This window comes from Cydia pomonella, chromosome 5 (assembly GCF_033807575.1).
Source record: "Cydia pomonella isolate Wapato2018A chromosome 5, ilCydPomo1, whole genome shotgun sequence".
In the NCBI taxonomy this organism is placed as follows: Eukaryota; Metazoa; Arthropoda; class Insecta; order Lepidoptera; family Tortricidae; genus Cydia; species Cydia pomonella.
The window spans coordinates 24,321,332-24,345,721 of NC_084707.1; the positions used below are offsets into that span (position 1 = coordinate 24,321,332).

General features: G+C 38.9%; 1 protein-coding gene across 2 annotated transcripts; it reads left to right on the forward strand.

The window, feature by feature from the left end:
* Positions 1 to 49: 49 nt before the first annotated feature.
* Positions 50 to 23,858, forward strand: LOC133518149 (signal transducing adapter molecule 1). 2 transcript variants are annotated; one of them, XM_061851746.1, is made up of 9 exons: positions 50 to 279; positions 5,261 to 5,412; positions 6,195 to 6,420; positions 7,963 to 8,244; positions 11,360 to 11,467; positions 12,106 to 12,299; positions 17,374 to 17,566; positions 19,016 to 19,100; positions 22,381 to 23,858. In XM_061851746.1, the coding sequence occupies exons 1-9, from the start codon at positions 237 to 239 to the stop codon at positions 22,385 to 22,387; spliced, it is 1,290 nt and encodes a 429-aa protein (XP_061707730.1). In that variant the 5' UTR covers positions 50 to 236; the 3' UTR covers positions 22,388 to 23,858. The 2 variants fall into 2 exon arrangements, with proteins under 2 accessions (XP_061707730.1, XP_061707731.1); XM_061851747.1 differs by having other exon boundaries at positions 12,118 to 12,299.
* Positions 23,859 to 24,390: the final 532 nt, after the last annotated feature.

Here is a 24,390-nt window from a genome sequence, read left to right on the forward strand (position 1 = left end):
CCAACATTATAATGACGTCAATTGTCAAAGTCGTACGCTCGTACGTGTTTGTCATTATCAGTAATGTCAATGAATAGTGTTGTCACCGAAGCGATTCATTGTTTTGTTGTTTTCTCCTAAACCCTGTTGATCATCATCAGCCGTCCTACATTCAGTTTGATTAGCTTTAAATGATTCGCGCAGAGTGATCAAGCACGACTTGATGTGAACGTGGTTCGACAGTGTATTAGAAAGCAATGGGGATTTTCGGGAACTCATCGCCTTTCGACCAAGATGTCGGTACGTGTTTTTTTATTTTAATTATCAGTAATCAGATTGGCTAGGCGGCGCCCGGCGTGACGCGGGGCGCTGTGGTCGCTTGCACAACAAGCTGGTTTGATTACGTTTGTCTCAGCGGGAGGCGGAAGCAACTGCATAGTTGGCCTTCGTATTTCTGCATTGCTGCCTTCAAATGAACTGTATCTATACCTAGATACTTTATCAAGACATTGTTCCAGTAGATATTAAGACTGGGATATCAGTGATCCACTGACCATGTTCAGCTAATGCTTACTGTTTCTAGAAAGTGCTGTTGCACTAATCAATATAATTATGCAATTATTAAACTACAACTGCTACATTGTCAACTGACAGCAAAAGTAACTGAAATAAAAGGAATCTAAAATGTTTTAGAGTTCTAATCTGCCTTAATGGACTTTCACTTGGTATGGCACTTAGAATTTAGAGCAACCATTGCTAAGTTGCCTGGGCCTCTATACTTGTTATAGGCACTTGTTATGATGAAACCAGTAAACATTTTTTTTTACATTTATGATGTAAACTATGTCATAGGTTCCTAAATTATATGATTTTTATTTCACTCATTGGAAATTTAACTATTCAATATATCAGATGGGATACACCGATTACAAAGTATTAAAGGATGTCTGTAAGTTGTAAGAAAAGATCAAAGGACAATAGCAACAGTGGTGACTAGTATGGGCATTAAACAATGAATAACAGTTAAACTTTATGCAGATATTAGCATAATGTTCTTAACCCCGTTTTCTTCTCATACAGCTATTGTTATTGCCCTGGCATTAACCATTATTTGCATGATTTTACCTAGCTCTATATTTGTATAACCTTAATAAAGCGTTTTATATAAATTGTAATTAGTTAGTTTTCATAAATAAGGTAAAATGTGATGGTCCATTGGAAAAGGTACCTTATGGTGTCTGGCACTTACGCTGTTATCCCCATCGCTCCTATACAAATATGCTGCTAAGCGTCGTAAGCGCCAACCACCATAAGTTTACCCGTAGGATGTCACAAACAATTATTATTGCCATATTGAATACCTATTTGAAAAACAAGGAATTCTGAAGTATCTTAGTGCCCAGTAACTTTTGTTTTACAGAAGAAAATGTACTATAATTATGCCAAATTAATATTGCATGAGACAAAAAAAATTGTTTGTGCAATTTGTGACTTAAAAAGTGGACATACTAGCCTCCGTAACCATAATATAGTTCTTACTCCTAACTAAGTTGTTTGGTAAAAAGTTATTATAGCTAACTACAACCTGGTTATAAGCTTGGCTGTGTGCAACTAATTGGAACAATGTAAAGTTAGTAAAAATTTAATACTGAAACTAGATCTTGTGTCAAAACTAAACCTTCTACAAGACAACCACTGCACAACCTCTTTACCAACTGCCTGGGTTAAACGGCCAGGTGGCAAACAAAAATCAACCTTGTTTTTATACTAGTATGGTTTACTATTGCTCTAATTTGTGGTAGTAATTAATGAGTTTTGATTGTCACCTGACAAAATGATGAACCTTTAATTGACTGAATCATTCATAAAAAAAAGGAAGCGTAGGGATGGAAATATGGCCATGCATTGGGCGGACAGATTAATGTCAGAGTCAAAAGCCACATTGCAAGCCAGCATACTCTGGGCCCAAAATAGAGGGACTTGGAGAGTACTGGTGAGGAGTGCCCACAGTCACCACAGCCCTCAGCTATCAGCATACGACAAGGAAGAAGATCATTAATAGTTTTACTAGACTTAAATTGACCGGGATATGAACCATGATTATCTTTTCTATTATTTTTGAGCTCCTAATATTTCGACGCAGTTACATGCATCTTGTTCACGAGTAAGGTCCGACCGAGAACGCTTTTTTTGTCTCGGCCGAGACCGAGACCGAGACCGAGATTCAATGGGATTCTCGGCCGAGACCGAGACCGAGACCGAGAATTTATAAAATAGAGAAAAAATACGAATTTTGCACTAAAATTGTTTTTATAATCGAAATTCGACGATTTATCAGAAAAAAGTTATCATAATCAATTCCTAGCGCTATTAAACAGTATTTTCAGGGTTCTGTAGCCATAATGGCAAAAATTGAGCCCTTGTAGTTACGTCATGTCCTATGTCTGTCGGTCTGTGCGTATGTCACAGCCATTTTACTCAAAAACTATACGGTATATTTTATAACCAAAGTTGGAACGTAGGTGTAGATGTATTATGTAAGTCGCTTCTTAGTTTCGAAAAAAATAATGTAAAATATATTTTCAAATATATACTCCGTATAAATGTAACAAAAAGTAAAAAAAAATGTGGCTCATCATTAGATAGGTCTTTAAAAATACAGAAAGGTTGCTAAAACGTTTTTTTGTTATTAAATAAATACTTTTGACAATAATCGATTTAAAAAAAAATTGTGTGATCCCCTCTAACTTTTGAACCGGAAGAGCAAAAACCATTAAAAAAATTCTAAATAAACAAATAATTTTTCAGGAAAATTATTTTGAATATGGTCGGTTAAGCCATTTAAGAGTTATAAAAAACTGATCTTCTTATTAAAACGGCAAAAGTGCCACTAACATACGCTCTTTTGCTTGTACGGCTTTTTTGTATTATATGAAGGTACGGAACCTTCCATTATGCGTGGTCCGATACGCACTTGGCCGGTTTTTCAGTACGGATGTGCACAAAAAGAGGTAAAATAACAATAATCAAAATAAAGAGTTCTATATTGTAACCCAAAATATCCGCCACAGGTGTCGTTTTGTACTTACCTACTGCTTTGCTTTTTCCCGTTAACACAAATATATGTAGTATCCAAATATCCAGTGTCATCTTCCACTCACAACAAGTTAATCTAAGTTACATCCCGATAACAATATACACCCATTTATTGATCAATAACAACTACCACAAAACGAAAAAAACCAAATGAACAAGTCATTACTTGCAACCGCGCCTATCCGATCCCAACACTTAGTATTTGATAAGTAATTGGCTTAAAATGTGGCTATGAAACCAATTTAAATCACAAAAAACGTCACACCAACCGGGCGATGCAACCAACGAGTGGCTTAGACCCCGGGGCTCGTGCGCGGAAAATTCAAATTCACCAATGATAACTCATTGCTTATTCTCGGTCTCGGCAAGAATCTCGGCCCATTTTGGCCGAGAGCCGAGACCGAGATCTCGGCCCGATTTTCGGCCGAGAATGCCGAGACCGAGACCGAGACCGAGATCTCGGTCGGACCTTATTCACGAGTAACTGGAGATCCCGGTTGATTTAAGTCTAGTGAAACTAACCGTGAATCATTCAAAACTGTTATTAATAGTTTTATTTAAAATTGTAAAGTGCAATATCCTAATATAAGTAGCACTTATCTAATATTAATTATCTTATCATGAATTTTATTTAGTTATTAAATAATGAATCATATCTGCCTGTAGTAGATAGATCACCTCTACTACGGTGTAGAGAAATTTGATATACTTGTGACTCATAAAGTAAGAGCTTATTATCAATGGTTATTCATGTATTTATTTCTATAATGTGGTTAGGTTTTAATAAGGATTGGTACATGCAAAGATATATTCGTAATCTAATAATGGTTAGAGCAATGGGAATTTTTCTTTTATTATTTATTTATTTATTATTTAATAAGCAGGCAGGCAGTTTGACAACTGATATGACCTGTATCCAATATTCATAAAGATAGTTATCATGAACGAGTAGTAGATATCATGTGCTTGTCTAATTTATTTTTAAACTGGTTCACATTTGGTGCTGAAACCACTACTTCTGGGAGCCTGTTCCAAGCCCTCACCACTCGATTGCTGAAAAAGTGTTTGTATGGGTTACTGTGAGCCCTATGCCTTTCCAACTTTAAATGATGACCTCTCAGACGGTTGTTGTTGTTGCGCTTGAACATCTCTTGGAAATCCTTGAGGTCATAGTGCCCAGATAGTATTTTGTACGTCTCTATTAGGTCGCCACGTTCTCTGCGGTGCTTTAGAGTAGTGAGGTTTAGTTCCTTTAGTCTCTCTTCATATGGCTTGTTTTTAAGTTGCCTTGGCAGTTTCGTGAAACTGCGTTGTACTTTCTCGAGCATCTCAATGTCCTTGGCAAAGTAAGGACTCCAGGCTTGAAAAGCATACTCCAGTACGGGTCTGACATATGTTTTGTATATTTTTAGCATCATATACGGTGTTAAGGTCTTGAAGGCTTTTCTAATGAGGTAAATCATGCTTCTGGCTTTCTTAACCATTGTAGATATGTGCTCTTCCCACTTTAGGTCCTCAGAGATTTTAACACCTAGGTCAGTTTGTGCCTTTACAGCCGTTAGTGGAGTGCCTTCCAAGTTGTAAATCTGGCGGGGATTCCGATTTCCTATGTGAAGTACTGTACATTTTGCAGAATTCAGATTGATTAACCATTCCTTAGACCAGCTTACTATTGCATCTAGATCGTCTTGTAGTTGGCTGTAATCTAGGAGTGGGTTAGCAAATAACTTGGTATCATCCGCAAAAGTACTAATACTGCATTCTTCATTCTTTAACTTATTAATTTAGATATTTCGGTGATCCAAGATTTTGATGTAATTCAGAGACCTGCCATGCTTTTCAAAGTTTTAATGACACAGATATTAGAGAATAACCTTCAGATTTTACAATATTATTTTCTTCATACTTATATTTGGAAATTATTCATGACAAAAACAAAACCACAAAAATAATGCATATGTAAAATATCCGCAAAGCAGGCTTCGTCAGGTGGCAACAAATTAAAATCAGCAACTTGCTTCAAACCTTCAAAGATGATATCCGCAACAGGCTTCGTCATTCGATTTTTTTACTAAATTGTTTGTATAGTGTGACTTAAAATTACACTCCTTGATATATATCAAGTTGTACGAGTATGTATGTATGATAACATTGATAACAAACTCAAAGTCTTGCATGTATACAGAAAAGGCGACAAACGAGAACAACTCGAGCGAAGACTGGGCCTTAATCCTAGAGATCTGCGACCGTGCGGGCGCCGGGGCGACCGCGGCGAGGGATTGCCTGCGCGCCGTCACGCGACGATTGGCCCACACCGACCCTCATGTGCAACTGAAGGTGTGGTTTTATTATTGAGCTAATGAAGTAATAGCAATAGGCCATAGTCCTAGAGATCTGTGGCCATGTGGGTGCCGGGGCGACCGCGTCTACGAACTGTATGCGCGCCGTCACTCGTCGTTTGGCCCAAACTGACCCACATGTACAACTGAAGGTATTATTATTGTCTTCAGTCTGATGAAATAGAGCCCACGGCCTGAGCCTTAATTCTGAAGATCTGTGATTACAGGTACATACAATACAATGTTATATTTTGTTTTTCCTCGTAATCGACACTCGATAAATATTAAATACCTACCTACCCATGCTATCCTTGAGTTATATCGGTCTTATTAATGTTTATGTAATGTGGTTATTATGTTTATGCTGTCGTCGTACAATCTACAATATTCTGTAATGTTTACCAAATGGTTAACCTTAAGGGGCTAATGTCTATTTAAGATTGATATTAAAAGATGAATTTACGAAACGCTACTTTCATTTTTTACACACAACAATATCTTTAAATTTCTTGCCAAAACTATTCAAACCCTATTATAATCTAATTATTATCAAAGATTCATTAATCGTCCAAATATCTTGTGTCGTACTCGCTACTCAGCTGTCAAACGATTTTTTTAAAACTTATTATAATGAATAATATATAATTACTTCTTAATATAATGAATTTATGTATTTTTAATGTACGTATAATTATTGATGCAATAAAGAATATTGACTTACTTCTTTAAAAACTATTTGTAACTATCAAGTAGAACTTTACATATATTTATTCCTTCCAGGCCGCAACCCTCCTCGACGCCTGCGTCTCCAATTGCGGCCGCAATTTCCTCCTAGAGGTCGCCTCTCGCGACTTTCTTCACGAGTTCCGTCGTCTGTTAGCGCGAGCCCAGCCCCCTGTTGCACGCAGACTTAGAGCCCTTCTTCGAAAATGGGCGGAAAACGAGTTTAGAGGGGATCCTCAGCTTGATTTGGTGCCTTCATTGTATTTGAAGCTACGCGTTGAAGGTGAGTTGAAGTATAGCGTCATTTTAATGCCAATACAGATAAGGTTAAGAGTACTCGAGACATCTCGCGACTTTCTTCTCTAGTTCCGTCGTCTGTTTGCCCCCTGTAGCGCGCTGACGAGCGACTGACCCTTATTTATTTATTTTTGACGATTTTTTACTCCCTCCACCACGTGAAATTTAGTGAGATTCGGCTTGACACCTCTCTCTGAGCCTCACGTAATTAATGGCTGTCCCCTTAAGCGTTGAAGGTAAATGATTATAAAGGACTAAATTAATCTGTTATACCTTTAGGAAATGTTTTTCATAATTCTGTCCCTGATGTCTATAAGGGCACTTCCTTGAAAATGGGTGGAGACAGTTTAGAGGCGATTCCCAGCTCGATTGTTTACGGTAAACAATGGATGGAGAAAGGAAAAGATAGAGAAAGTTGGAAAAAACTGGAGGAGGCCTTCACCCAGAGAGGGATCCATATGAACAAATAAAACTACTTTTCTGTGTAAATTCTCTGTGTATCACGTTATTTTATATGGGTGCTTGCCTGAAATAAAATAAATTTATTTATTTTATTTTATTTTTTCAAAAATGAACAATATAAACGAAAAGAAAGGACGTGGAAGAAAAGGCTATAATATAATATTCCCAGCTCGATTTGATACCCGATATGTAAACCCAGTTGCAAAAGTGCACGGCCACTTTATGAATAGGCTAGTCCACACAGAACGAGCCGCCTCGCGAGGAAATTGCCGCGCGCAGCAGCTCGGTGGGTGGTGACGTGCCTCGCCCGAAGCAATGCGGCCAAGGCACGTCACCACCCACCGAGCTGCTTCGGAATGTGCGGAACTCCAGGTTAAACCCGATATCATGTGTCTTTGTTGTGTTATTTGACGACCTATCTGGCCTAGTGGGGTAGTGGGTAGTGACCCTGCCTATGAAGCCGATGGTCCCGGGTTCAAATTCTGGTAAGGGCATTTATTCGTGTGATGACCACGGATATTTGGTCCTGGGTCATGGGTGTTTTCTATATATTTATCGTTGTCTAAGTACCCACAACACATGCCTTATTGAGCTTACTGTGGGACTTAGTAGCAGCTGAACGAAATACGCACAGCATACGTATGTTAAGCGCGCGTGTAAGCAGTACAATGAAAAATGTACGGATGCAGATTTGTTTGGCAATTCATTAGGCCTTAAAAGAACCGTATATTCTTTATTAAAATACTTAACGGTTAAAAGTTGCAGCAACCCGATAGTAGGTTGTAGCAACCCGATCTTTTCTCAGTTCTATATTATTTATACATTTGTGGCGTTATTCATAAACGCGTTACAGGCCTGAATTAGATGTGAATCGTTTGTCTTTATCTGTCATATTGACTTATGTATTTGCAAGAAAGGGAAATTTGTTCAAAACATAACTAAATGCTTTTGATATGTACACTATAAGTTGACACTATTATTTTTCTTCAATAGACTGTTTGTTTCTCAATAAATTAAATTAAAAAATTATATTGATTTGTTGATAGCCGTTTTTTTTATTCCACAGGCCACGACTTCGAAACCAACGAACCAACCGCCGCGCCCGCCCCGTCCGCCAGCTCCGCCGCCGCCGCGCGCGAGCACGACGAGCTGGCGCGCGCCATCGAGCTGTCGCTGCGGGAGAGCGGCGGCGGCGGGGGCGGCGGCGGCGCGCTGTACCCGCGCGTGGACGAGGCCGCGCCGCCGCCGGCGCCCGTGCCCGCCGCGCCCGCGCCGAGGAAAGTGCGCGCGCTCTACGACTTTGAAGCTGCAGAGGATAATGAGCTCACGTTTTTGGCTGGAGAGATACGTAAGTACCATTACCATCCCTTTATTGTGTAACCTATCGTTTCCGTTTCAGATTCTGTTCTCCTTTGGATTTTCGGAGCAGGTACGATAATTATATAGATTTTCTTAGTCGATTCCGCTTTTAGAAATTATTCAAAATGGCGAAGCTATAGGTTTCACAAGGTCTACAGCACACTGAGCCGATGGTTAAAAATGGTATCTTAGTTCTGTATCCGCGTGTGAAGCGGCCGCGCCGACGCCGATCCCGGCGCCCGCCGAGGTAAGCCTGTATGACTGAGGCTGCCTAAGATAATGTGTTGACGTTTTCAGCTGCGGAAATTAGTAAGCAGCACACTATTAATTCTGTATTATCTGTAAGTAATTAGGCTTGTACCCGAGAATTCATGAAGCGGTCGCGCCGAATCCGAGAAAAGTGCGCGTGCTGTATGAATTAGTGCAATGAACAATATTGCTATTAGATATTACACCGGCAACTAACTTCATGGTTTGTTATCGGGTTGATTTATTGTGAAAATTTAGAATAGCAAAGAATTATTGATTGTTTTTTTTTTTTTTTTTTATACTACATCGGTGGCAAACAAGCATACGGCCCGCCTGGTGTTAAGCAGTATCCGTAGCCTATGTACGCCTGCAACTCCAGAGGAGTTACATGCGCGTTGTCGACCCTAATAACCCTCCCTCCCCTCGTTGAGCTCTGGCAACCTTACTCACCGGCAGGAACACAACACTATGAATAGGGTCTAGTGTTATTTGGCTGCGGTTTTCTGTAAGGTGGAGGTACTTCCCCAGTTGGGCTCTGCTCTAGATCTGGAATAACATCCCCTGCGCTGTGCCCTACCACACAAAGCGAGATGACATTCACAATGCCCATACCTCTCTTGTGGACGTAGTTTAAGGACGTACCCGGGTCCAATTGTTGAAAAAGTGCAAAATTTTAGAAAAAAAACGTGCTCAGTGTTAAACTACAGCCGAACTATATGTGACAGTCCACATCGAAAGGTACCTTATGGCGGTCGGCGCTTACGCCATTAATAGTGGCGCCTCAATACTAATGCGGTACTACGCGGCGTAAGCGCCGGCCGCCACAAGGTACCTTTCGATGTGGACTGCCACATATGTACCTTTACTTATAACTCTTTACACGAAAGTGACGCAGCAATACAATAACAAACCGCGAAGAGTTTAGAAACCATGTCGATTTTCATAAATACTATTTATAATATATTGCCTACTGAATTATTTACTTAAAAAAATTGGCGCATGGCCAAAACTACAAGTAACTATAGTTTGACCAGGGATTGTCTCATTTCAAACCACAGACCACCTAGATGCCGCAAACATGCTCAATAGTATGGGGACCGAGCGTGTCAATTTTTAGGGTTCCGTAGTCAACTAGGAACCCTTATAGTTTCGCCATGTCCGTCTGTCTGTCCGAGGCTTTGCTCCGTGGTCGTTAGTGCTAGAAAGCTGTAATTTGGCATGGATATATAAATCAATAAAGCCGACAAAGTCGTACAATAAAATCTAAAAATTTAATTTTTTTTGGGGTACCTCCCCTACACGTAAAGTGGGGGTGAATATTTTTTTTTTGCTTCAACCCTACAGTGTGGGATATCGTTGGAAAGGTCTTTCAAAACTAATAGGGGTCTTCAACAAACATTTCTTGATAAAGTGAATATATTCGGAGATAATTGCTCCGAAAGAAAAAAAAAATGTGTCCCCCCCCCTCTAACTTTTGAACCATAGGTCCAAAAAATATGAAAAAAATCTTGGAAGTAGAGCTTAAGAAAGACATTAAATGAAAACTATAGCGGATTTGATCAGATTAGCCGTTTTTGAGTTATCGCAAAAAGTTTCCCCTTCATAGTAAAAAGACGTACACCCACAGTTCATCCCTTGGTTAACAATCTACCATACTTTAAGCTCCAGTTTAGCTTATTGTGACGGAAGAGTAACTACGGAACCCTACTCTGAGCATGGCCCGACATGCTCTTGGCCGATTTATTTGATGCCTACTATGACGTCACGCAAGCGATTTTGTGATGTGCAACGCTATCGCTACGGTGATCCGATTCAAAGACGTAGGTAATAATAAATCGATGTTTTTATGATTGATTTATATCGATTCTTTTATCGAATATAAATCGAGTTAATGGACAAAAAATGCGAAGCGATTCCATCAGTACAGTCGGTGCTCCAAATTACTACAATATGAAGAATAACAATATTATCTAATCTCTCACTTTATACTTAAGCTTAAACTTCATAAAGATCTTCGTAACGCAAAATAGGCGCGAATTGCGACGTCGAGTTGCGGAAATCCAGCCCGCGAATACGAATAGGAAGATCTTCGTAACACGATACCGTCACAAAAATCGATTATAAATCGAATTGCACAGCGATACTGCATGAACCATCGCAGTGTACAACACTAGTGGCTTAAAATCGACCGAAAATGAGAAAATCCCTCCTACCATGCAACTAAACGATGTACGAAAGTATCGTTTGTTTGCTGTCCAATGCGACCTACAAATAAAATGCCTTTAGGCGATGCATCGAATATAAGCCGTAATGGATGGCGTACTTCGTAAAGACACTATCTTTTGACTATCTTGGTAGAAACGTCACGACATCATTACAAATTGAAAATAAATAATTTTAAATTAAATAAGGTGATTATTTAATTTAATACCAAAATTACTTACCTTTCACACGACTAACCACTCTCGTCGTATTCGCACAGTTAATTATGCTACAATGAGGCATTTTGTTGCGTGGCAATAAACGTCAGACACTTGGGATTTCATGAGCACCACTGAGCGAGAAGTAGTGCACTTTACTACTTAAAAACACGCGCAAGTCTTGTACTGGCGGTATCTAGTATTTTTTTTTAATGGTAGAGGAGGCAAACGAGCAGACGGATCACCTGATGGTAAGCGATTACCGCCGCCCATGGACACCTGCAACACCAGAGGGGTTGAGTTAATCCTAAATCTGTGTTTCAAACATAGATCGAGAAAATCATATTGTCTTTGTTTTACGCTAGTACTAGCACCCAAAAAAGGAATAATTTGTGTAATAATGTCCTATAATATGTAAATTAAATTTTGTTGCAGTGTGGGTGACGGACGCGAGCGACCCCAACTGGTGGAAGGGGAGCAACGAGCGCGGCGAGGGGCTCTTCCCTGCTAACTTTGTCAGTGCTGATCTAGAGCCTGCTCCAAGTTAGTATTGATACTGTGTATGGTGTATCCCCATTTGTCCCCGCTCCACGTGATCAATGCCATATATGAAGCGGGGACAAATTGGAACGGTTTATATGATTAATACGAATTTTGACATAAACTCAAATAGATGTCATATACGAAATAAGTGCCAAGAAATGAGTAACCAAGTCCTCTGCATTCGCGGCAGATGCATAGACAGCGGCATGGGTCGAATTTTCTAAAGTATGTATATGCAATCTCCTAAGGACTTAAGGACATTTCACTTGTCTTACTTTTTATTACGTATATGACATCTATTTTAGTTTATAATTGATATAATAGTGTTTTTATTTGAAATAACACAAATAAAAATATTTATATAAAATCATTTAATTTGTTTCCTAGGAGACATATACTAGACATCGATAACTATACTGTGTATCTTTAGGTATTTAAATAAAAGTAAACAAACAATTTGTACATTTTCGAGTAGTTAAAACATTTATTGGTTAACCAACCAAATACAAAACCGCCTGGATCTGTCACTGAACGACCTGACTTCAACCTACATTATTTGACCATGCAACGTTTTCATCTACCCTCAACTGGATTAAGGAGCCATTCGAGGGTAGATTTTGTTTACTTTTATTTAAAAGCTTTTCCCACAGAGACCGAGTCGCGTTCAGGCGGCAAGAGCGTTCAATTCGCTGCCTCCTCTGGTGCTATTCAAGAGGAAGTAGAGGAGGAACCGGAAATAGATGAAGCGGCGTTGGACGCGGCGTTGCTCGCGTTACACGAGGCCAGCCCCGAGGCACCGGCGCCAGGGGAAGAGGATCTTGCTAGGCATGAGGTAAATACAATGGCACATAACCTAGTTATTGACACTTATTTCTGTTCAAAACCTAGTAGTAACGGTTGAAGGTGCCAACCCTACTATGCTACTATGGTTACGTATGCTTCATGTTGATATGGCATTATACTTTGGGGTAATTTAAGTTATGTTAAATAGAGATGTATTACTCCAAAAGCAATGCGTTAGAAAGAGTCGCGTTCAGGCGGCAAGAGCATCCAATTCGCGGCCTCTTCTGGGGCTATTCAAGAGGAAGAGGAGGAACCGGAAACAAATGAAGCAGCATTAAATACAGCGTTGCTCGCGTTACATAAGGCTAGTTAATTTTTTTTTTAGCATTAGAAAGAAGGTAAGCGATCTTTACCTGTCTTATTATAAAAAAAAAACAATTTTGAAAAATATGTAACTTTTATAAATCATATACGATTATGTACATTATTTTGCGTTCATAAGTAATATAACAATTGGCACTTAATTTTGTTAAAAACCTATCAAGATTAAATGTGGCAATCCTGTCATGGTTATAATGGCTATGTATGCTTCATGTTAAGGTATGGCATTCTTTGGGGCACAATTAGCACGGGAGCAATTTTTTGTTCAACTGAATATTTTGGTGAAGTGACCTTGTTATGAGGTTTGAACACGTTGTTGTAATAATAATACTCGTAAAATGGGTGTTTTTTAACCCTTGACCGAGTTTTCCAAGGTGAATATGTATAATTTTGAGAACTTAACTTTTACTATAGTATACATCCCATAGTCACATAGGAAACAGACCAGCCAAAATGTATAAAACAGCTACATAATTTTCATTACTTCGGGTTGCTCTCGTAGTAAAAGGTGATTGATGACCATGGTGTTTTTTATAAGAATTTGACTTACTTGACTTATTGTCCTATGTCCCCTAGATGGGGCAGAGGGCGTCCACAGTGCGCCGCCATCTGGATCGGTCTTGAGCTTCGTGCTTGAGTTCACTCCAAGGCTTCCCAATAGCCTTCGCCTCTGCAATTATAGTCCGGCGCCAGGTCTGCTTTGGACTGCAACGTTTCCTCTTTCCTTGGGGATTCCAGTCTAGGGCTTGCCTCGGTATGTGGTCAGGATCCCTTCGGAGTGTCTGCCTAATCCAACTCCATTTCCGGCGCTTGATCTGCTGTTCGATCGGGGTCTCATTGCAGTAGTGTTGAGTTGCTCACTCGTGAGGCACCTCATTTGTACCACTCACTTTGTTAAATTGTCGCAGAACTTCACACCGCATAAATGTCATACATCACTCCTCAATTAATTTTACTCATTTACTCGCGCGCATCACACACAACTCTTACCACTCAAACACTTCAAATTTAAAAAAAAACTCTCAGCCTTTCAAACTCACTCGCGTTCCTCACAACTCGCAAGAGAGTCGCGAGGCGCTCGGTGCTCGCCGACATTCAAATGAAGAAATGAGTCATTGACGTCATCGTATTCATCGCTCATACTATCAACTGCCCAACTACAAACCTTATTGCAAGGACAAAAGGTCCACCGAGAAATGCGTTGTGTTTATACCATTCACTCGCCTCACTGTGACATCCCCTCAAAAATCCTTTCAAAATGAAACAATGAATTGGATTTACCGAAAGAGGGAGTGAGACAGACACGCGCCGTGCTTCAATAACACCTCATCGAAAATACGTTAAAAATGAAACACGAAAGAAAACAAGCGTAAGCGTCCGCAAGCTTACATACATATTACGCCATTTTGATCCTAGCATTGCTAAGTTACTTGTCAAAAGCGAAAAATCTAAGTCATCAAAGAACCTACCGAAGAAAGTTTTTTTTCTCTGTCGCACTTGTAATTTCATACGTAAGTGCGACAGCAAAGCAAAACTTCGTGGTTCGCGGTAGGCCTCCATATTTGTTAGCTATTATTGTACTAACGCGCATACCAGTATAACCTGACCTCAAGACTCATATTGCTGGTGTCATGTATAATCTGAATCAATTAGACTGGACAGTGAAATGGTTACTTGATAAGCGATTGAAATGCCAACCAAGTCTCACTGGGCATTTACGAAGCTTGCTTAAAAACAGTTATCGTTTAAGAGACCAAAATATTATTTAAATTTTTGAAATATAATATAGTGGCGTACACAAAATATGATAATTTACATTAGTTTATTAATAAAAAAAGTAAATATAATTTGTATAGGTGAAATAAACATGTACATTTTAACGATTTGAATTTGTAATACTTTTTGTTAACGTGCTTCGTAAACTATTTCGATCATTTATGATTTTGACATATTTATAATACGAGAAACTCGAAAAAGTTGTTCGTAATCTTTAGTTGTGTTTTATAAATAGTGATCAGTGACCATTCTTATAATTATGCCAATATAACAATATATTAACATTGTTTTCGCGATAAAATATACCTGTGGGTCTTTCGTTGTGTCTTTTGCATACAAAAATCAAGTGTATATTACACGCCGGTGGCATTACCGCGCGAACGTTATTGAGGCTTTCGTTTGTTATCATATTACAATGATATTATTACTGATAAATGATGAGGTGGTAAGTTAGTAATTTCTATATAATAATGGTACAAACAATATTGGATTTGTTCTCCTTAGTTTGTTAATTGTTTGTTTGGTAGTTTATGGTTAGTATTTATTTCAATATATGAATGTTAAACTTAAAATGATATCAAGTAGCAAAAATTGATACTGAACAATCTAACAATAAAAATAATAAACTGCTAAATTAGAACAAGTTTCATAAAAGCATCAAATTAAGTTGCAATAGGATGTATGTACTTTAACTCCTTAGTTTGATTCTTAAATGTATGTCTTCTGTTGTTAAAGTTCTGTTTTAAACCTCCAGAATTGCACTTCAATTAAATATTTAAAAGGAAGTTTAGCAATGCCTAAATATGTATTTACATTAAATATGGTTTGCTGCCGTTGGAGTTGATGGAATAGTCGATGCTGCAAAACTGCTAGTACCTCTCCTCATTTGAAGTAAGACATTGTAACACCTCATTTTAGAGAATGAGGTACTCATACAAACTCATTTTAAATTGATGTCCTACCCATCACTACATTGCAGTATCTCCAGAGGCTGGCATTAGAGATTTTCTCGGGCCAGTATATACCGAGACTGCGGCGGAGGCAGCCGTTAACACAGACTTGTAGCTGGCGCGAGATGGCTTTTGTGACCTTCCACGTCTCGCACCCATACAGCAATACGGTTTTTACGTTTGATCGGAATATTCTGAGCCTGACTCCGAGTCAGTTTACTTGATTGCCATGCGGGGCGGAGCTGTACGAAGGTTGCTTTGGCTATTCTCGAAGCGATGTCTTCTTCGGTCCCTCCAGTTTCCGACACGACGCTCCTGAGGTAAGTAAATTTGTAGACTTGCCCCACAGCCTCTGTGCCAATAAGGAGCGGCACGGTACAGGCCACTCTGCACCTCATCTCCTGGGTTTTCCGGGTGTTAACTTTGATTCCCGTCTTCATTGCCTCACTTCGAAGGTCGTCCAGCTTGGCATGCATATTAGCGCGTGTGTGGCTCAGCAGGCATAGGTCATCGGCATAGTCCAGTTCTTCTAAGACGTTGGAGAGTCCCCACTTTATGCCGCGGCGCTTATTGTCAATCGTGTGATGCATGATGCCATCGAGAACAAGAAGGAAGAGGAGAGGAGGAAGAAGACAACCTTGTCGCACACCCGCATTCACTAGAATATCCTCCGAGACGAGACCATTGTGCGTCACTCTACAAGAGTAATTCTTGTAGATAGCTTTAATGAGGTGATTTTCTCGGGGACACCAATTTCACGCAATCGGTTCCAGATACAAGCCCACTTTAGCGTATCAAAGGCTTTTTCAAAGTCTATAAATGTTAGGTACCCTCTGCCATTCAGTAGCCTGTTCCAAAATGATACGCAGTGTGTTGACCTGATCCGTGCATGATCTGTGGGGTCGGAATCCAGCATACTCTTTGCGTATGAGAGGTTCAACGGCTTTCGAAAACCTATCCATAATGATCTTGCAGAGAACCTTAGATGGGATCGAAAGCAAAGTAATGCCTCTCCAGTTGCTACAGTCGCTGAGGTCTCCCTTTTTTGGCACGGTGATGAGAAGTCCCTTGTTCCAGTCGCCCGGTAACTCTTCAGCAAGCCAAATGCTATTCAAGAGTGGTGTTAAGGCATTCACGGCGGTCGGCAGGTCAGATTTTAGCATCTCCGCTGTGATAAGGTCGGCTCCTGGGACTTTGCCGTTTTTGAGCGATTTGATGGCATTCGCTACTTCTTGTTCTGTAGGTGGAGACACGTCGATATCTAGTCTCAGCAAGGGCGAGTTGTCTGCGGGTGCGCTGTCAGTGCTGGGGTCGTTGGGGACACGGAAGATATCCTCAAAATGCTCACGCCAGCGTTCTAGCTGTCCCTCGGATGTCACAATCAGTTGGCCTTTTTTATCTTTTAGAGGTTTCTTCTTACGCTTCGGGGTCCGGCCAAGACTCTTGTTGCCTTGTACATCTCCCTGAGATTACCGGTTGTCTGCAGCCTGTTGGGCGGTATCGGCAACACCATCTGTCCAAACTCGCCTATCATACCGGGTACTACGAATTTAACACACCGTATATAAGGAAGAGGTATCTACGATAAACTATGTCACAAAATATAGTATCCTATTTGGAATGTAAAGCCCCATTTAGATGAATCAAGAACTTGCATGCAAATCATGCAATATTCGATAACACGATTCGTAACGAAAATCTCAAGCAAATTCTTGAAGTCTCTGAACTCTCTATGGCACGATTTACGCGAGGCTTGAGTTTCAGAATGAATTTGACTCGTGTATGATGAGTAATATTCTGCTTTTATTAAACAGCCTACTGTACTTAAATTATTGTCTTTTGTTACCGCGATAGTTACTTATTACCTTAGTGGACTCAGTGGTCAACGGGTGACCAGCACGAACCACGAACGCTGTAAAGTGTTCGAAACGTCGGGGTGTATTTTAAATTAATTACACGTGTATAATCCGATTACATAGTTTTATTTCATATAATAACGTACAAAATTGTGACCAGGCCCGAGCGCTCCGGCAAGCCGGCGTGGTGGACGCGGCGCTGCAGCGTGCCGACGCGCGCCACGCGCGCCTCACGCAGCTGTCCGCCGAGCTGGTGGACGCGCTCAACCTCTACCACCACCTCATGCGGGAGCCCCTGAAGCCGTACAACATGCCGCAGCCACATATGCCGGGGGTGCCCCCTGGTGTGCCAGGTAACTTATTCTTTAGGTTGAATTAAGACTTCGTATACCAACCTGTAATGGCATGCTTTTCACTATGGTCGATTTAAGTCGGGAGGACTCGACTATTATGACTTCTTACGAAACGGTTAATGAAGTATAATGAATTCGACCAATCACGTGTCGCCAAAGGATAGAACAAAGGTTTATGCCTACGTTACTATTTGTTGAATAAGAAGTGCTTAGATCTCTTTTGTACTATCTTTTTATCAACTGAGATACCTATTTTTGTTATTTCTTTAGGTTTTATAGTAGAAATAGTATTATTAATTGATACATAAAATAAGTATTGTATTCAATTGTGATATCAAGCTTTTCAATATCGTACCTTACTTAGGCCACTCAGCAAGCTTCGTGTCCTAAACATGGTACTTGACTAGAAAACTCTCTATTAATCACGATTGTATAATAATACATTGTGCAACGAGGGGGGAAGTGAAATATCGGAAACGATGGTGTTCATTCCCGGCAGCGGTTTGCAATATTATTAGTATTATTACCCCCGGAGTTACACACAATGTTCTTCATCATATTTGCGAAGAAAAAACTTGATTTTAAGCGAAATAATTCTTAAATATGCGGTTACATTTCTAATGACGAATCCGCCATGTTGTAATTTTTTGACAGGTTAGGCATCGAAGGCACCCATCTGGCATTCAGCCATGATTGGAAATTGTGTCAAAATATTTTTAACGGTTATTAAAATAATCAAATTAAATATTTACAAATATGCAATCCACAAAAAACATTTATAAACATCAGTATTTTAAAAGTAAAACTCATTTATACCTACTTGATTCGTATGAATTTGTGACATAATTGGAAAAATAGCTCCATCCATAACTCCCGCGGGATCAAGGCTCTGTCCTTCAGTACATCTGCACCATATCTTTTCCGAGCAAGTGTGATGTCATTCATGGGTAATTGTGTAAGATTTTACAATAAACTTCCTAATATTATAACTGTTAGTAAATTTAAAAATTATGTAAAACGTAAGCTTATCTCTAAAGCCTATTATAGCACACAAGACTACATGAATGATGAAACACCGTGGGATTAAGTGTGATTGTAAATAATGAATTATTTAGTGTTATGTTAATAAAGATGATATTGATAATTCAATGTATATATACCGTATTTGTTGACATTTAGATTTTATTCTAGAAAGTTTCTAGACTAGTATTTTTATACAATTTTGGTGTTTGACGATCCTTGTGCGAAATTCTAATTATTAAGTTTAACATATCTATGATAATTCGATGTTTTTTTTTGAGATCAATAATAACTGCATCAATAAATTGCTCTGATATTTAGATTAAGATGATATTTTGTAAAATTTGACGATTTAAAAGTGCTTGTTGCTAGGCCTATTTGAATAAAGAATATATTAACTTTGATGAGATATCCATATTGCGTGTCCAGGCGTGCCGGGCGCGCACCTGCAGCAGCTGCACTACTTCCCGCCGCCCGGCGCGCAGCACCCGCCCGGCCCGCCGCCGCAACCCAGGTAGGCCACAGAACATGATAACATAAGATAACACGTTTATTTGTAAAGTCATGTACATGAGATGCTATTATAGTATTTTACAGTACATATGGTGCTACTTTACCGCACTAGTGCGAAAATTTGCATATTACGTTACTGTGCCGAACATTTAAAGGGCCATATGTACTGTAAAACGTTGTACGATACATGTGCGAATAGGTAATTCGCAACTCGTGTCGATTTAAAACACTCCCTTCGGTCGTGTTTTAATTTATCGCCACTCGTTTCGAATTTCCTATTTTTCGCACTTGTTTCGTAATGTACTATCACAGTACATATGGCGCTACTTTACCGCACTAGTGCGATAATTAGCACATTACATGAGAAGATAAGATGTTATGAAGCAGTCGCGACACATGTGACATCTGGTGTCAAGTAGCGGTACTGATAAATCCACTACTTGACGTTAGATGTCAACTACAAAATAACTCGCGTTTTGGTAAGTAAATTGATGTATGAATGTTTTTACTTATACATCGTGTTTTTTTGATTTCCGTTAATTTAAATGGTTCATTCCTGAGCTTATATTAAGTAACTTTCTCAAAGACACCGGTATTCTAATTAGCTCCATTTCGGCGATAATCAATCTTATAAGGCCCTTGCGAGCGTGTACACTTGCCTTAGGGCCAGTTTACATATTGATTAGTGTTTAGTACGAGTTTATACATTTGCTACTAAACGTACGTACTATCCCGGACGATACATGTTCAAAATGACTTTGGTATGTCACAGTTTTCAATTGTTTGAGAGGGCTAAATGTAATGCCTGTATAACAACAACGCTATATGCAACATTAAAATACTTTTTACAAAAAAAAAACACATTTTTTTGAAAATTAACTATGCCATTTAATTTCCTTAACCGTACTTACCCATACCCTGAAGTTTACGGAATTAAAAAAAACACGGTGTATTTCTCTATCCTTAGAACCTACTAAAAACTGGCCAAGTGCGAGTCGGACTCTCACAGGAAGGGTTCCGTACCATTATCTATAAAAACGGTCACCCATCCAAGTACTGATCCCGCCCGACGTTGCTTAACTTCGGTGATTGGATGAGAACCTCGAGATTGGAAAGAAATATTTATTTTATCCTGTTTTTGGTATTTGTTGTTGTTGCATTTATGCTTTTTGGTTAAATGAGATGGGTAATTAATTAATACTCTCAATGAAAAACACCAACACTTTATTATCTCAACACAGCGCACATCGCTATGAAGGGGGACATTTTTTATCTGTCAAAATACAGGAAGTATTCAGTGTTGCCACACTCTTCCCCACATACATTAGTTTAAAAATATCTTAAACTTATTCTAAAAGCTGGCTACACTTTAGCAGCTGATTAATATGCCGTTTCCAGTTACCTCCGGTAAAAACTTCCAGATTAGAAATCGAGTTCATCTTGCAATTTGCTTGCTTTTCTGCAGTGCAATCTCGATATTCCTCTTGCTCTTCAATGTTATCCCGAAGGAATCGTCGAATCTCGTCAACCGAATTGTTATTTGTAAATTTTATATCTCCGCCACTCACTAACTTATTTGCAATTGTAATCAGTTCTTCTTTCTTTTTTGTTTGAATCCAGGCTTTTTTTCCCAACTTAATAAGTTCGGCGAGTTCGTCCATTACCAATTGTCGTTTGTTCTTATCATAACCTCAAAACACACACTAGAAATTGAAACTCATTCACTATATTAACTACTATTTATGACGCGTTGTTCGTAGTCGCCTCGTCGCCAGATTGTTGCATTTATGCTTTTTGGTTAAATGAGATGGGTAATTAATTAATACTCTCAATGAAAAACACCAACACTTTATTATCTCAACACAGCGCACATCGCTATGAAGGGGGACATTTTTTATCTGTCAAAATACAGGAAGTATTCAGTGTTGCCACAGTTGTTATAGCGACAACAGAAATAATATTTAGAAATTTCAACTGGCTAACTATCACGGTTCATGAGACACAGCCTGGTGACAGACGGACGGACGGACGGACAGCGGAGTCTCAGTAATAGGGTCCCGTTAGGCAGCGTAGTCTCAGTAATAGGGCTCAGTAATAGGGCGTAAGCCTAAAAAGCAAGTCATTTCATACAACTCCAGTTCCCCATCAACCAGTTTTAATAAATGGTTTTCGTTGATATACATACAGTATGCATAACTCATTTGGAATGGGAATTGCGAGACTTAAATTTACATTACCAAACGACCTCGCTCACTTTATCATACCGGAAATTCCTTATTTCTGTATTATTTTTATTAATGAAGTATTAAATAAGTATAGTAGTGTAGTAGTATGAAGTATTATGTTTTTGACGTCGTGACCCTGCCTATGAAGCCGATGGTCCCGGGTTCAAATCCTGGTAAGGGCATTTATTCGTGCATTGAGCATGGATATTTGTTCCTGAGTCATGGATGTTTTCTATGTATTTAAGTATTTATAAATTTGTATATATTATATATATCGTTGTCTAAGTACCCGCAACACAAGCCTTATTGAGCTTACCGTGGGACTTAGTCAATTTGTGTAATAATGTCCTATAATATTATTTATTTATTATTTATTTATTTATTCATTTATTTATTTATTTATTTATTTAATCTTTATTGCACAAAAGAAAACCTTATAGTACAAAAGGCGGACTTAATGCCATGAGGCATTCTCTACCAGTCAATTCATATAGTTATTTGTTTTACAAGAAGGCACGTAATGCCGCGATCGCAGCTGGAATACTTTCAGCTCGTAACGAATCTTCTTGCGGACATATTCCACCACATCTTCTGCCGTGGCGGAAACATGCAGGCGCGATACATATAGCGCCGTGTTCGGTGTGGCAACCCTCAGGCCAGGTTATGTGGGGGAGGGGGGGTTAGCGAAGAACCTCACAAAATATCACCAAGAGGGGGTCAAAAAAGTAGCCAAAAAAACCTCGCGTGATTTGTGCACAAGCCCAAACGTTGCCAGCTCGCCCTAAGGGACTTTTACACTAGAAAATCAAACGTTATTTATTATGTATGAAAAATTTAACATAATTAAAAAGCATAATTCGACCTAGGTTTATATAACATTTATTACTCCTTATGACCCCAGAAATGCGTGGTTTAATTTTTTCCCTTTCCAGATGGGCACCGTGTATATGGCCTTTTAAATTTTCGACATAGTAATGTAATGTGCTAACTATCGCACTTGTGCGGTAAAGTACCGTATGTACTTTAAAAAGTCTTATATTAGTATTTCTTTTCCAGGTGCTGAGACCCCGGATGCGTTGTTAATACGATTTTATTTTATTGTTAATCTTGTACCCGTATTTATTTCCAAATCGCACGTTAGTCGCAGAATCGCATTCCGTGCCTCCGCGCACTGTTTGTACCTTAAAGGGTTAGGTTAGTTTTAAAATTATCTGAGACCCTATTCGGATGTATTTATTAATTCTTAATATCGCTGATTTTTTTATATGACGGTCTATTTATCAAATACAATAGACAACACTGTGTTAGAAAACAGATATTGCAGAAAATTATTATTCTTTACTGCACCATAATTAAAAACAGATTGTAAATAAAGGTAGCAACAGGCGGTCTTATCGCTGTAAGCGATCTCTTCCAAACAGCCTTAGGATAGCAGGATATAAAGAACAAAAAGTGTTAAACACGAATTAAAAAAAAATTGAAAAGATGTAGGTAGTCTAAGAGAAATTATTGACCTGAGTTTCAAATAGCCCACCAAACGAAGACCAAAAACAGCCCGATGGCGGAAATAATTCGCGTATAAGCGAATTTTGGTATAATATTTGGTGGCCTAAAAGCTGGATTAGATGGCGCTGTACGAAAAAATACGATGGGAAAGGATTGTTCACAACATCTGTATTTATTTTAGACTTAACACATGTTATACACTCAATATACAGTGTGTCCCTAGCCATTGGACAAAGCCGAAATGTACATATGCATTAGGGTATTTAGAACCAGCATACAAAGTATCATAACAACCGGTGTAGCGGTTACGAAGAAATTAACTAATTACCATTTTTCACTTTGGAGCAGCCTGTATGTGTTAGTAGCTCCTGAGATAATATGTTCAAAGAATAGTATGGAACCTTCTTCGACCTTTTTGATTATCTTTTTTATTTATGACACTAATAAGATTCTGACTTTTGAAAAATGTCATCATTATCAAATATTTCGAACAAATTGTCAAAAACACTGCCAAAGATTAATACAGTCTGTTTCTTCTTGTTGTCGATTATTGCAAATAACTTTTGATCGATTTTTTTTTTATATTTTGTTCTAATTTAAAAAATATGAACGGTAGAGCATTCCTGAGAGTAGCCCTACGTGGGATTTCAGGGTTTTTCCAATGGCTAAGGACACACTGTATATTTGGTCTTAGGGCGTCCGCATGCTGCCGCGGGTGCACGGAGCGGGTGGTATAATTCCAATTTCAAAGCAAGCAATTGCAAGCGGTAGCGGCACCCCCGTTCTAAATCGTTTAAAATCGCTTGCGGTGGAAATCGGGATTTTACCTTTAGAGATCATAAAAAACATAGCGATGTCACGCACTGTCAATAAATATTTTCGAATAGGGCTGTTTTATTCCCGTGTAAGAAATATTAAAGAGTTATTTAAATCGTCGGAGTTGTCGATGGAAATATTTTAATCGAAATTTGTCTGTAAGCAAGTTTGTGTATCATAATGGACATGCAATAAAAGACTAATCATTATAATATTCTTTTATTTATAAATAAAATTATCTTTTGAACACCATTTGTTTTATCGAAAATTAAAAAAAAGCTGGTACAAACTAGTAAATATAAGGCATGAAGGCATGAGGGTAACTCTGACAAGGTATCTACTTACACTAACATATATGTTATATTATGGATATATACAGATATATTTTGACGACCGGTTTGGCCTAGTGGGTAGTGACCCTGCCTATGAAGCCGATGGTCCCGGGTTCAAATCCTGGTAAGGGCATTTATTCGTGTGATGAGCATGGATATTTGTTCCGAGTCATGGGTGTTTAAGTATTTATAAATATTTATATATTATATATATCGTTGTCTAAGTACCCTCAACACAAGCCTTATTGAGCTTATTGTGGGACTTAGTCAATTTGTGTAATAATGTCCTATAATATTTATTTATTTATACAGAGGATTACTATAACTAGCTTATATCTAAAATAGGGGTCTCTCTTGTTTCCCATATTCCCATAAAGTTTTAAGTCATAATGTATTGTTTGTCCGCAGTTTC

Coding starts and splice junctions, on each gene's coding strand:
- LOC133518149 (XM_061851746.1), top strand. CDS start 237: ATGGGGATTTTCGGGAACTCATCGCCTTTCGACCAAGATGTCG. Junction 11,468..12,105: donor TGATCTAGAGCCTGCTCCAA/GTTAGTATTGAT, acceptor TTTATTTAAAAG/CTTTTCCCACAGAGACCGAG. Junction 17,567..19,015: donor GGTGCCCCCTGGTGTGCCAG/GTAACTTATTCT, acceptor TTGCGTGTCCAG/GCGTGCCGGGCGCGCACCTG.